General features: G+C 32.8%; 1 protein-coding gene across 1 annotated transcript; it reads left to right on the forward strand.

Annotated features, from left to right (window-relative positions):
• The first annotated feature begins 11,978 nt into the window (after positions 1–11,978).
• On the forward strand, positions 11,979–13,067 carry LOC128127389 (putative F-box protein At3g16210). The gene has a single exon (XM_052765871.1). The coding sequence runs from the start codon at positions 11,979–11,981 to the stop codon at positions 13,065–13,067; it is 1,089 nt and encodes a 362-aa protein (XP_052621831.1).
• Positions 13,068–13,933: the final 866 nt, after the last annotated feature.

Here is a 13,933-nt window from a genome sequence, read left to right on the forward strand (position 1 = left end):
GACCGAAGTCCGAAGCTAACTGACTGGGACCTTGTCCCCTCCATCGGACCGAAGTCCGAAGCTAACTGACTGGGACCTTGTCCCCTCCATCGGACCGAAGTCCGAAGCTAACTGACTGGGACCTTGTCCCCTCCATCGGACTGAAGTCCGAAGCTAACTGACTGGGACCTTGTCCCCTCCATCGGACCGAAGTCCGAAGCTAACTGTCTGGGACCTTGTCCCCTCTATCAGACCGAAGTTCGAAGCTCACTGACTGAACACAGCATAGTATAACATAACAACTAGCATCCTCACATATACTGCATACTACATCGGGCTGTTGCTCAGAACACATAACACATAAATCCTGTCTGAGCCACGAAGGCATCAAACATACTAACTACTGCATCAGACCGAAGTCCGGAAACTACTGCTAACTGAACGGGCCGACATTGTGGCCTTAGACCCGTTCCTACTGGAAGGATACTCACCTGAGTCTGCTGAACTGATGCTGCTAATCCTTCTGACTGCTACTTGACCTCTGACTCCGAGCTGCTGCTCCACTAGCTCCTCAAGCTACCAATAACCATATAACACTTATTCCAATTGACCTCCGAAGGTCAACTAGGTCAACTCTAGTCAAGGTCAAAATCCTGGTCAAAGTCAACCTTCCAGGTCAACCCTACTTGCTGAGTCCACCTAATAACTCGCCGAGTTCAAATGCTCAGGGTCTTTCTATTCGCGACTCGACTTGCCGAGTCAGTCCATGACTCGCCGAGTCAACTATTCCCGAGTCCTGACCTGTCCAACTCGCTGAGTCTCCACCCGACTCACTGATTCGAGTTTCAACTCGAAGAGTTTGGGGTTTCGCGACCTGACTCGCCGAGTCCAAGAACAGACTCGCCGAGTCCAAGACAATCTTCAACCAACTCGTCGAGTTGTTCTTCCAACTCGCCGAGTCCATGCCTAACTTCATTCGACTCGACGAGCTGTTCATCCCAATCGTCGAGTTCCTCCTCATCTTCAAGCTACTCGCCGAGTCCACTCGAAGGACTCGCTGAGTCTATTCAGTCCTCAATCCATGCAGTGGCTTTTCGAGCCAAACAGAGCTTCCAACTCATAGATCCATACTTCTAAGGCCTATCCCCCACGTAAAGTGGCAAACTTTACATGTAGATTAAGAGATCTAGGCTCAAAACACACTAAACTAGGGTTTATGGCAAACATACTTCTTCAACATACCAAGGGCTTATACTTTAGGGGATTCAAGACCAAAACAAGCATGGATCTGAGGTAGCAACCTCATATCTGGACCTCCAACTCGAAAGGGTTACATATCATAACAAAAATGTCCAAAACTCACACATAAGAATAGATCTAGGTGCCAAGGAGTCCAAGCAACAACTTATTACCTCTAATTGGTCTGAAATGTCTTCTCAATCCCGGATCTACAGTCCCTTCTTGCACCTCCAAGGCCTTTCTTCCTTCTCCAAGCTTTAGTGCACTCTTCAAGGCAAGATCTAGCTCAAAAACGGATATGGCGGCTAGGGTTTGGTGTTCTGGGGTAGAGAGGCAGTAAAGGAACCCTAGGAAGGAGAATGAGACGCTTAAATAGGCTCCAAGTCCCGGGTTTAGGGTTTTCCTCGCTCAGACCCAACTCGTCGAGTCTCCTTGGCCGACTCGCCGAGTCGGTCGCTTACACCTCAACCCGGATCCCGCTTGGACTCGCCGAGTCCCTCCATGGACTCGCCGAGTCTCCCCTTAACTTGAGGTTTTCTTTCTTTTTCTTGGCTTACCAAACTTTGGGGTGTTACATCAATAGAGAACCATAATTAACCAAGGAACCAATCTTTTTTTCAATTTTTAAAACTTAATTTTTATAAAAAAAACTAAAAATATAGAAATTTATAAATTTTTATCCTTTTTCCAATTATATCAAATTCGATAAATATTTTTTTTCGTCAAGTACACAATGTGAATCTAATTTCACTCGGTGAATCCGAAAAATATATTTAACATTCACAATGATAAGTACCCATCCCGATATGTTAGTTTTACTCCGTATGCACCAAATCAACCGCTAGCATCATCCTTTTGCATCTCGAGATCTGTGGACTTATGTCGCTAATCGCCACCACCAACGATGACCATAAGACCACCGATGATATGCTAGGCTTGATCACGAGCTCCTACGAGCGCTGTAGATAGATCTATAAGTGTCGGTGAGTGGTGAGGCCAGATTTCAGAGCTCCGGTGAGTGGCGATGCCAAATCTACGAGCTCCGGTGAGCGAAAACTCTGCCTCCTCTGGCGAGTGACGGTGGTCCACTGCTATCGTCTCCTTTTAGTCCTGGTTCGTCTCTGATTACATACAACTACATTGTTTATCTCCGACCACCACTAGCGCTGCTCGCCGCCCACTATTCGCCAGAGAAGAAGCAGCTTCATGTGCTTCAGGAGAAGGAGGCATTTATGCTAGAGAAATAGATTCATGTAATATTTCAGTGCTTTCTTTTAATTTTCTGTGAGTGTTATCATCTATAGATACTAGACATGTTATAGCTTCATACATGTTTGCCTTTTGCTTTCTATTACTGCAATATAGGACAATATAGGACCTGCAATATAATTGAGCAACTACACCGATTCCTCTGTTCTTCGCGATCTTCCAATTTCCATTCGTGCAAAGGTAGACTTTCAATCTTTTTCTTATTAAGACATTTTATGCTCTGCAATCATTAGAATTATATGTTTAATGATATTGTAAATATGATTCTTTACAGATATCTCAAACGCTATACAAGTCATACATTGAAAAAGTTTCACGTTTCAAAGGATGCTCTTTGGAATTCATAAATCAAGTTGTAACTAAAGTGCATGAAGAGTTTTTTCTTCCAGGGGAAGTCATTATGGAACAAGGTAATGCGGTTGAGCAGCTTTATTTGATCTGTCATGGTGAACTGGTATAATTTCCTTCTCTTTTTAATTAAAATTAGTAAAACTTGTGGTTTTTTAGTTAAGAATTATGAAATGAAATTATATATGTATAAGAGGAAATTGGGATATGTGAAGATGGATTAGAAGAGAGTTTATGTGATTTAGTGTCTGAAATGGTGTATTAAATTGTGACTCTTATAGATCTGATCAGATATGATGTTTTATGGTGATTATGGATATGATGTATGTGGTGCACACAAAGTGTTTGATGGAATGTCTCAACCAAATTCAGTAAGCTATTAAACTGTGAATATATGTTCTTAATGTATGAATTTGTGAATATTTAAGTTATTAAGTTGTGAATGTGTGTTTTTTGATACACTAAGGTGTGAATTAGTGTCTGGAATATTGAATTAATATGTGATTTAGTGTTTGAAATGGTGTATTAAATTTTGAATTCTATTTTTTGTATCCAGATCTGGTTTTTGAGGGAAGGATGTTGGCGGTGTTGGCACAAATTGTTGGTGGTGTTGATGCTGGTGGTGGTGGTAGAGTAAGGATATTTCTATTTCTCACTCATTTTATTTGTTCATTTCAGATAAGTTATAGTCTTTTATGATTCTATGTATACATATTTTTTTATGTTGGCTTCTAAAATATGAGATATTTATGCATGTATTAAACTATGAATGGGTTGTTTAGTACACTGAAATATGATATTATACCTGTAAATGAGTTTTGAATGTATTGTATGAAACTTTAAATTTTGTGTATTAAGCTGTGAATTTTTATTCACAACTTAATATAATAAATTCACAATGTAATACACGTAATGTCTTCAGATATGAACGTATACATGTAAGTTTTAAGTTGAGAATATAGTTGTGAATATATATTTTTATTTGTATTAAACTGTAAATTTATTGTATTAAACTATGAATTTTTTGTATTAAAATTTGAATTGATTGTATTAATCTGTGAATTTTTTTATGGATTTTGTTTGATTCTATAAGAAGAAAGAATAAATATATATGATATTCTTTAATTTTAAATAAATTACAAACAATTTAAACTATGAGTATTATTAAATTAAACTTTGAATAAGCGATACCCTCTGGATCTAAAAGTAAAAATGTATGTTTTAAGTTAAGAATATGTAATTATTTGCATTAAACTATTAATTAGTATATTAAGGTATGGATTTTATGTATTAAATGATAATTGATTGTATTAAGTTGTGAATTGATTGCATTTGTTGTGATTTTTATTATAAATTTGTGTTAAAATTTGAATGATTAATGTATGAATTTTTGTATTAGTTTTCTTGTAAATATGAATGATTAATGTATGAATTTTTGGAAAGAAGATGGTCGTGATTTTGCCCTTTTCTTACGAAAAAGACAAAAATCAGGATTTTAACATATTTATTGATACTCACTATACATGTTTACTAATAAAATGAAGGTTCTTAGGGTTCTTAACTTTTTTTGGTTCTCATTTGAACCACTCCCTATATATATATATATATATATGACATTTTAATAGGCAAAAAAAGATTCTAAAAGGATCATTAAATTAGTAAGTTGTAATTCTGACAGAATAATTAGGCAGAATACATACAACTTAGTAAATTTTGACAGAATGCATACAACATAGTAAATTAGCAAGTAACATAAATTTATTTCATGATCATTCCTTTAGTTAGGCATGTCGAAAATTATGATACCTAAATAAAAAAAAAAAAACTTTAGTAATTCTGTTGTAATGCATGCCACATGGTCAGACTCTCTTTCAGGCATTTCCATAAGCATTTGTCGTGCACTTCTTCTCACACCTAAAACCAATTAAACCAATCTTAATCAACAATAATAAATTGAGCAAATATGTTAGAAAATTAGTCATGATTGTTCAAAGAAACGCATGAATTATACCTCTTGGAAAAAATTTAATAGATACAAAAAATAAAGCCAATGATAATAGTAAGATTCAAAACTTCAAATTATGGTGCAAACATGTAAAAAGGAATAAAAGAATATATGATTAAACTCTCAACCTCCACACCTATATTTAACTGCAAAACGGAATACAATCATTACTTCATCTTGGAGTTATTATCTACAGTTAGAGAAAAAAGGTTTTTTTACCTTTTGATAACATTTAACTACTTGTTTATGCTCGTTTGCACCTTTTAAAGCTTCTCATGTGAAAATCATCTCAGATTAATATCCCAAAAATCGACCAATTGCACCTTTTAAAGCTTCGGTTATAACTCCAACGATAAAAACAGAGAACAACAGCCATGTGGTAATTAATCAACACATGAACATAAAATTAATCTAATTCAATAGATTGAGGATAACGAGAATGAAGTTGAAAGATTTGATCACCCAACACTACATGGTAAAGATCATAAACATCTATTCAACGAAGATAGAATTCCAGGAAGATACTAATTGGCATTAAAACTGAATATAACTACTTGAAGGGACATGAAATAAGAGAAATCAACACTGGAATTGTGTTTGTATGTGGAAGATGGAAAAGATTAACTTACTGGAACAAATCAAAATGGGATGGTGCTACGCTTCATCGGATACTTGAGATCGGCCATCATGTATTTTCAGATAAAACTATGGAAAGGATGGAGAAGACCTAGAAGCCCCATGATCGCTATTAGGAGGACCAGAGGTAGGCGATGGATACAAGGAGGAAGGCAGCCGACGACAGAGTAGGTGGCAACGAAGGGGAAGGAGTAGGTGGCGGCGATCGGTGATTGAACGTGAAATAAAAATGTCAATTCCTTTTGTGTTCAGGCGAATCTTGTAGGGTAAAAAAACCTGATTGCAATTTTATAGGGATTTGATTTGATTTTAATTTTGGAATTTATTTAATATACATACAATATTACTAATATACCCTTATTGATTTATTTATAAATTTAATTTGTGCTAAATTCTGAATGGTTCATATATGCACACATTATTTGTTGAAAATATTTGAACCTAACTCTATCTCTACCCTAATAAATGAGAATGATTTTACCAAATGTCCTTCTCTCATGCAATTAGCCACATGTTATTTTTTCATAATTTTGAAATATATTTATTTTCTACTTGTCAATTACTTCAATTTTCATTTCCAAATACATCATTAATTTAGTTTCCATAAATTAAACCTACCATAATGACTATTAATTTTAAATTTTAAATTTAAATTAAATTTACAGTTTAAACATTTGTGTTTAACATTTTGTTATAATTAATCCGTTTAGTACACAGGTCTGATAAATAAATATATAATTTTAATTTTTGTATTTTTTTTCTCATAATTTTCATTTATTTCAAATTTCAAATTCAAATAAACTTTTTAATCGTTCATACTTAACATTTTGTTTTAATCAATCCGTATAATATACAGGTCTCACAGCTAATATATATATATATATATATATATATATATATATATATATATATATATATATATATACTATCTTATAAAAGAAATCTTACTATTTTCTAAAAATAGATTGAATATAATAATAATATTTTTTTAAGACGTTCAAACCATTAAGCTAAAAGTACAAGTAACCATCAATAAAATAATATTAAATTTTAAACTCAATTCTATTTAGATTAAATTGTACAAAAAAATAATACATAATTACAAGTATCCAATCCAGTCGTTAAAGATGTTATTTCATTTTTGACGGGGCTCTTTATCTTTACTATCTCTATTTTATTTTATTTTACCTTCTCTATTTTATTTTACCTGGTCCTCCGCCTTTATCTTCGGAAATGAATCCCAAATTTGAAAACTCCGATTCTCACTCGTCCCTTTCGTCTTCTTCTCTGATAAATTCAAGATATACGTTTCTACTTCATCATCTTCGCTATTCATAGGCTTTCTTGATCTAGGGTTTTTATATCCCTTATAAAAACCCTAGCCCCAATCCTGCTCATTGTCGTCATCACCAACCATCACCCCTGCTCATTCTCGCCACCAACAACCACCACTCCTGGCGGTCAAACTGCTAACCACCACTTGGTAACCCTTACAACTATCCATCATCATCGTTGTAACAATCTATCGTCACCACCTCTATCGAACCATCTATCGTTTGCTGCATTCCTTTCTCGCCATTCAAGAAAAGCTCCAAAATGTTGAAAACAAGAATGGAAAGTTATGGGTTCTGTCAAATCCAAACTTGGTTCCTGGTAATTTTTCTCATTTTCAATTATCGATACAACCTCTAATTTTGTTTTTGTACAATAATTTTGTTTATATTGTTTCTAATTGGTTTTTTGTTGTATGTATGGTTTCTAAAATTCTTCACCTATAAAGGATTAATTTGGTTTTTTTGGATTTTTTCTCCGCTTATAGATAAACCTCTCTCCAAATTCATCATCCTTTCTTCTCAATCTCTCTAAACCCTAGCCACCACCGTTTTCCATCTTCCTTATCTCCATCTCTTCCACCCCCGATAAGAAACTATAAAGTAGCTGCCAATCAACACCGAACTTCGAACATCAAAGACTAATAAACATGAGAAAGAGAAATTCAACTATTTTCTGCTTCAGGGTCGTAAACAAGTATGTCTCTTATTCATGATCGTATATGGGATAGAACCAAATTATATCGATTCAGTTTACGAAACGATTTGAAAACCTAAATATTGGTTTAGTACCGCATACGATTCGGTTTTCAAAATGATTTTTAATTCCTTTTCCATTAAATCTTTGTACGTCTCCTTAAGATTTCTCTATGCAGTCGCTTTTCCCTATCTATTTCTCTTCTTAGGACGGGTTTTATGGGGCTTTATGGTTTATTGTTTTCTTTTGTTGCAGTTCAATTTGATGTTTATGGTTGGTGTTTGCCTCTGAAAGTTTTATAACAATTTGCTAATTTTGTGTCATTGTATGGTTTTAAAACTTATACTTATTTGGGTGTGTATGTCGATTTTGTAGATCTATACACCAACATATTTTTGGCCCAGAGACGCCTCAATAATCAGAGACAAAAAATAGTAAGCTTACGTTATATTTTTTTTCAAGAATCTTTTCAAATTTCAAATTTCAAATTCGGGCCATATGATGTTTTTGAAAGTCAAGGGCATCATTGTAATTTGACAAATGTTAATTTTGGTTTTAGTAGCATGCAACTGACTGTTAAATCTAAATTTGTGTATAATGAAATGAAATTGTATGCTTTATTGTTATTATCCCTATTGCTCTCAGTTTCTAATTGGAATTCCCCATCTTTGCAGTGAACTGATTGTGTCAAATATAAATAAAAAGAAAGGGGTGTAATTTATTTGTAATTTTGATTAAATTTTCTTTTTTATCCATTTTCGTAGAATCTCCATTGTAATTAAAGGTGTGTATTCTATTTGTAATTTTGATAAAAGTATCATTTTAATCCATTTTAATATTAGATTTAAGTGTTTCAGGCATAAGAAACATGACATGTTTATTGAAGCCTATGGTTACATATGCTAGGTATTTTAAAAAGGAAAAAGGATTTGACGCATGACATTTTAGGGAGTAGGGTAACCCCACCATCTTGCTTTACTATGGACATCATTTGTGGGCTAAAAGGTCAAAAGCCTTATATAAAAAAAGTGTCATCCTAAAAAATAGTGGTTATGTATATCATCATTTATGTTGTTACTCTTAAAATTCGTTTATTTTTATTTAGTTTTTGTTTGTTTTCATTTCAAAAAAATTAAAATAGACAAATAAACATGATTCGAATATTGATGTAATTATTGTTTTACCCTTCAAGAATGGTTCAAGGTCACACATTTTGAATCTCATTTTTTTTTCAGTCTGCAACTGCTGTGGTAGGAGGTGGAATTTTGTGAAAATGGGCTAGCAATGACTATCGGTGATCTGCATATGCTGATTTTCAACATAAGCTTGTTAAAAGGTGATATTTTGAATGAACGACATGCTCCTTGAAGTGTAAGTACGTTTCCATTATCAGTAAATGAATATAAAGATCTTTTTATTATGAGTAAAGAGTAAAGTAGATTGTCTATATTGGTAAAAGGAGTAAATCATGTTTTTATTTCTCACAATTTGCCCAATAGGAACTAATATTTAATGTTTGTAATTTACTGTTGAAAACATTATCATAAGTTGAAATGTTTTTTTGGGAAAGGATCCAACGATTCTTTTAGGATGAACTTCAAAATGTTTATTTTAACATTTTCTTTACTTTCTCTAGATTGCACAATAAGCTTTTTGTGTCTCTTTTTGCATTTAAACGACTAAACTATTTTATGTTGTTATCAGTATCCTATTTGCTTCAAAAGTCAACATATTTTACTTTTAATTGAGGAACTAATGCGTTGTTTTTCGGCTTCAAGGTATGATATTTAAAGTTGATTTAAAAAAAGACGAGAAATCCTTTCAACTTAAGGAAGGTCATTGGATGACCATAACCACAAATAAAATAAATAAAGGAGATTTAGAGACTGTATCAATGAGCTACAAAAAAAAGTTCAAGTGACTTTTAAAGCTAGGAAACAACATTGAACCATCCTCAAATGGTAGCCCTTCACTTGATTGGCGTTGCATTTTTCATCAAGATATGTGTAGTCAAGTAAAGATGGGTAGAGTTAGCATGATCCTTCATTTTCACTGCAAAATCAGTTAATTTTTGTTAACTTTCTTGAAAAATGTTAAGTTTATGATGTTGATCCTATGTGACAAAATGGAACAATTTAAAAAATTACTTCATGAGACTTTTATATTAGAATCTTAGCATATGTTTGGTTGATCATAATATCTCAATTGTCGCAAACAGGGCTCAAGAGATCTCAACTGGTTTATGTCAACCTAATGTTTAGCATATGTAACTATGTCTAGGCATCTGAACATAGTTAAATTAATTTTCTTACTCCCATTAATTTTAAGACAATATGTATATGGTCATAGCATTTACATATAATTAAGCCATATATGTCCATATGCATATATGATGCATGCAGTTGCAATTATGAATATAATCCTGATTTATAAATCATATGTGCTTCATGTAAAAGATTGCAAACAAGAAAATTGAATGGATTTTTATTTTTATTTTTATTTTTTGTTTTCATGTTAGTGTTAGGGTTGTATACTTCTAACCTAGCAGAACACAAAATCTAAAAATTATTGGCAAATGATGACATCAAATGGAATTTGACATTTCTTGTATTTAACCCATGATTTTTAGAAAATTCAACCAATGTTTTTTACACAACCTAAAAAGGTATGTACGATTAATTAGAATTGTGTAGAATTGCGTAAATATGGATGGTAGTTTAACTTTGTTATCTAACCATTTTTTATTTTTTATTTTTTATTTTTTTATTTTTTTTATTTTTTTTGCTTTTTACTATTTTTTTAGAAATTTTAAAATACTTGAATTATTCCTTTATTTTTAGACAATATGATGTTTTTATATAGTTAACAAAATCAAAGACATTTTTGTAATTTTTAAAATTAACGACAATTTTTCATCTTTATAATAAAGGAAGCTCAATATGCGAAAAAGAAATCAGTTACCATTTCGTTTAAGATGAAAAAGAAGTTACATAACAATAATATTTAGGCTTTAGTTATGTATTTATGCGACCTAACAATTTTTTATTAAGTTATATAAAAAAGTAGGGTTCTTAACAATTTATTCAGTCATTCTAATTTGTTTTCCGTTTATACCATAAAAACATATTTCTTATAAAATAAAGATAACATCTTAACATAAATAAATTAATCTCAATAGTAAAAGCTAAAATATTTCAACCAACTCACCTACCCCAACATATACGTCTACAATCCAAATATGTCAAAAAAAAAAAAATACTGTTCAGCCTTAAAATCTCAACATTCGCTTCATTTTATTACGTGTTTATATTTTCCGAATATGACATGTTTTCGAAAAAAAAATGGATGAAAGAAAACTAATGGTCGTCCGCCGCTGCGTGAGTGTCCTCTGTGTGTGTGTGTATATATATATATATATATATATATATATATATATATATATATATATATATATATATATATATATATATATATATATATCATTTGCATTTAAAGCAAAATCATCTGTTATATAACTAATTTTAAATAACAAACGAAACAAAAATATATACGAAGGAAATATGAAATAGATACGAGTTATAGGGCCCTTGAGGAATTGGTCTTACATCCCAACATAAAACCTATCTTTTCTTGCTAAATCTTTTTCCTTCTTCGTCGTGATCCGGTGCTCCTCTTCTTCCTTTTCTCTGGTGAGTGGCTTTGTTAATTCCCCATTAAGATCTTTTTTTTTTTTTTTTTTTTTTTTTTTTTTTTTTTGCTTTCAAGTTTATGTATTGATGGCTGTAAAGATATTCAGATTTACCGACATTATAATCACGTATGGAAGATATTTCTTTTGAAAGTTTATTAGATAATGTAGTTAATCATAACGACGATCAAACTTTGGTAATTTGAATCTGTTTTGTATACATAGGACATGAGCAATCGGTTCATTGCATTTTAATAAATTTATCGATTGCAAATATGACGAACAAAATTAAATCGAATTGTATCTCGGTTACAAATACGACAAATCAAATTAAATCCAATATATATATACTTAAATAAATATGCATATAATTGCCCTGTGGCTTTCCTTCACAACCAATTACTTTTTCCATTTTCTCTCAGTTTTGAGTTAGTTTGTTAATATAGATGCATGACAATTGGACCTAGATCATGTAACATAACTCTATTATTATTAATTTTTTTATTGTAAATATATTAATTACTTGTGATGGAGTTATTCTTGCTCATTAGTAACACCGTCAATCTTAGTTGATGAACATCTGGTGCATCCATTTACAAAAACATGAATATATATATATATATATATATATATATATATATATATATATATATATATATATATATATATATATATATATATATATATATATATATATATTGACAAGAATTCTAAACTTATTCAAACAGAGAAGAATTTTAACTGCACCCTATTACAACTGACTTTTATATTGTTGGAAAAATGCAGATGACAAATTATCTATGCGAAGAGTTGATTGTTGAAATATTTACAAGACTACCACCGAAATCCCTCCTCCGATTTAGATCACTCTCTAAATCGTTATATACTTGTATTTCTAGTCCCCAGTTCATACGCTTGCACACATTCCGATCCCCACAAAAAATCCGCTTCACGCATGAAAATATTGACAATAATAAAATAGCAGAAGTCGTTTATACATTACACGGAGAAGACGAATTGCCATTGTGTTTGTGTCCCAAACGCGGATATATTGGTATAACAACAAGAATTCCGTTTCCTTGTAGCAATAGGTTCAGAACTGTTGGTTCATGTAATGGAACTTTCTGTTTGAAGACTAAAAATGGTTTGACTCTATGGAACCCTTCAATCAGACGCAAAGTAAGAGTGGCTGAATGTCCTCGGAGTTCTGAACTCGCTTTGGGAGGTATTGGGTTTGGATTTGACCCAATCAGTGACGATTACAAAATTGTTTGGATATCATATGAAAAAGACACTTCATTTGTTTATGCGGTGAAGACAGGCACTTGGTGTGAGATTGCTTCCCCTAAACCTGAGTTTACTTATGTGCGACGTGAGGCGTTTTTATTTAAAGGAGTATTGCATTGGGAGGTAAATCATTTTGACTTAGACTTTTCTTGTATACTGACATTCGATTTGAGCACTCATGTTTTTGGTATGATTCCATTTCCTGGATTGGCTCCGGACTGGTTGACGACAAGACTAACAACCATCCAAGATTCTCTAGCTTTGATTTGTTATCGCATGAGTATTGATGATAGTTGGATTCTGGTATGGAGAGATGCTTCTTGGTCTGTGGTTTTTAAATTGGGAACAGGTAAACTTCCAGTTGATGGAGCTTTTCAATTCCAGCCACAACCACAAACGACCAACGAGTGTAATTTGTTGCTCACTACTTATGGGGAAGGGTTCCAAATTTATAATCCCAAGACAGGGTTGCGATCAGGAGTACTTGGATTCAATGCTTCTTCTAGTTTAATAGGCTTTTGGGAGTGTGTCGAAACACTTCATTTGTTAGACATGGGCGAGGCTGCTTGCGAAACAACTCAACTATGAGGAAAAAATTTACAACATTTGGGTTTTTGACGCATTTTGATTACCATTTTAGTCTTTATCATTGATACAAAAGAGTTGATGTTACTGATTCCTTCATTCTATTAATAAAAAACCGAATATGTAATTTCCCACTTCTTTGCCAATAAAATGAGATCTTATTGGGGCTGTTTTAACGGCTAGACTTTATATAAATTGAACTTCAAGAAGCAGGAATTACATTGTACAATATAGAAGGTGTTGGCCCATGAGTTCCATATCAAATCCCTACACCATTTAGCTTTATTTTTAAGCCATAAAATGCTCAAAGTCTTGGCCTCATAAGTTAGAGTAGACAATATCTTCACTTTGCTATTGAAAATCATACCGTGCTTGTACGTCCATATGGTCAATAATAGCACCCTTGAAATCGCTTCAAAAATATCTTGAGACCTTTTTTCACACCATAAGTAGAGTTTATCCCTAGGAAGGCATTAAATGAGTCGTTCAATATAGGAGTCCATGAAAGCATTGCAAAGCGGACACATGGTGCATGTGATGATTACCCCCTACGTGCGAGGTTGAACCAGGTGGACAATCTATCGAGTCTCAACTGCTAAATGAGGACGTTTATTTTGTTCGGAACTACCTTAGACCAATGAGGCTAAAGTTATTCATTGTTAACAGTCGAAAGGTAATAAAATTATGCTGCATTTGTTTATAATAATGTCTTTTTGTCTTCTTGATTCCACGGGCTGTTGGCCCTAATGATTTGTAAAGTATTGTGGAAATAATTGTAATTTTGCTACCTGTATTCTTGTAAATAAAATTATTAAAAGGCTTCTATCTCAACGGTATCCAGTGTTGTCCTTTCTCCTTGAGGTTGAGTG

The sequence above is a fragment of the Lactuca sativa genome, chromosome 7 (assembly GCF_002870075.4).
Source record: "Lactuca sativa cultivar Salinas chromosome 7, Lsat_Salinas_v11, whole genome shotgun sequence".
NCBI classification, from domain to species: domain Eukaryota; kingdom Viridiplantae; phylum Streptophyta; class Magnoliopsida; order Asterales; family Asteraceae; genus Lactuca; species Lactuca sativa.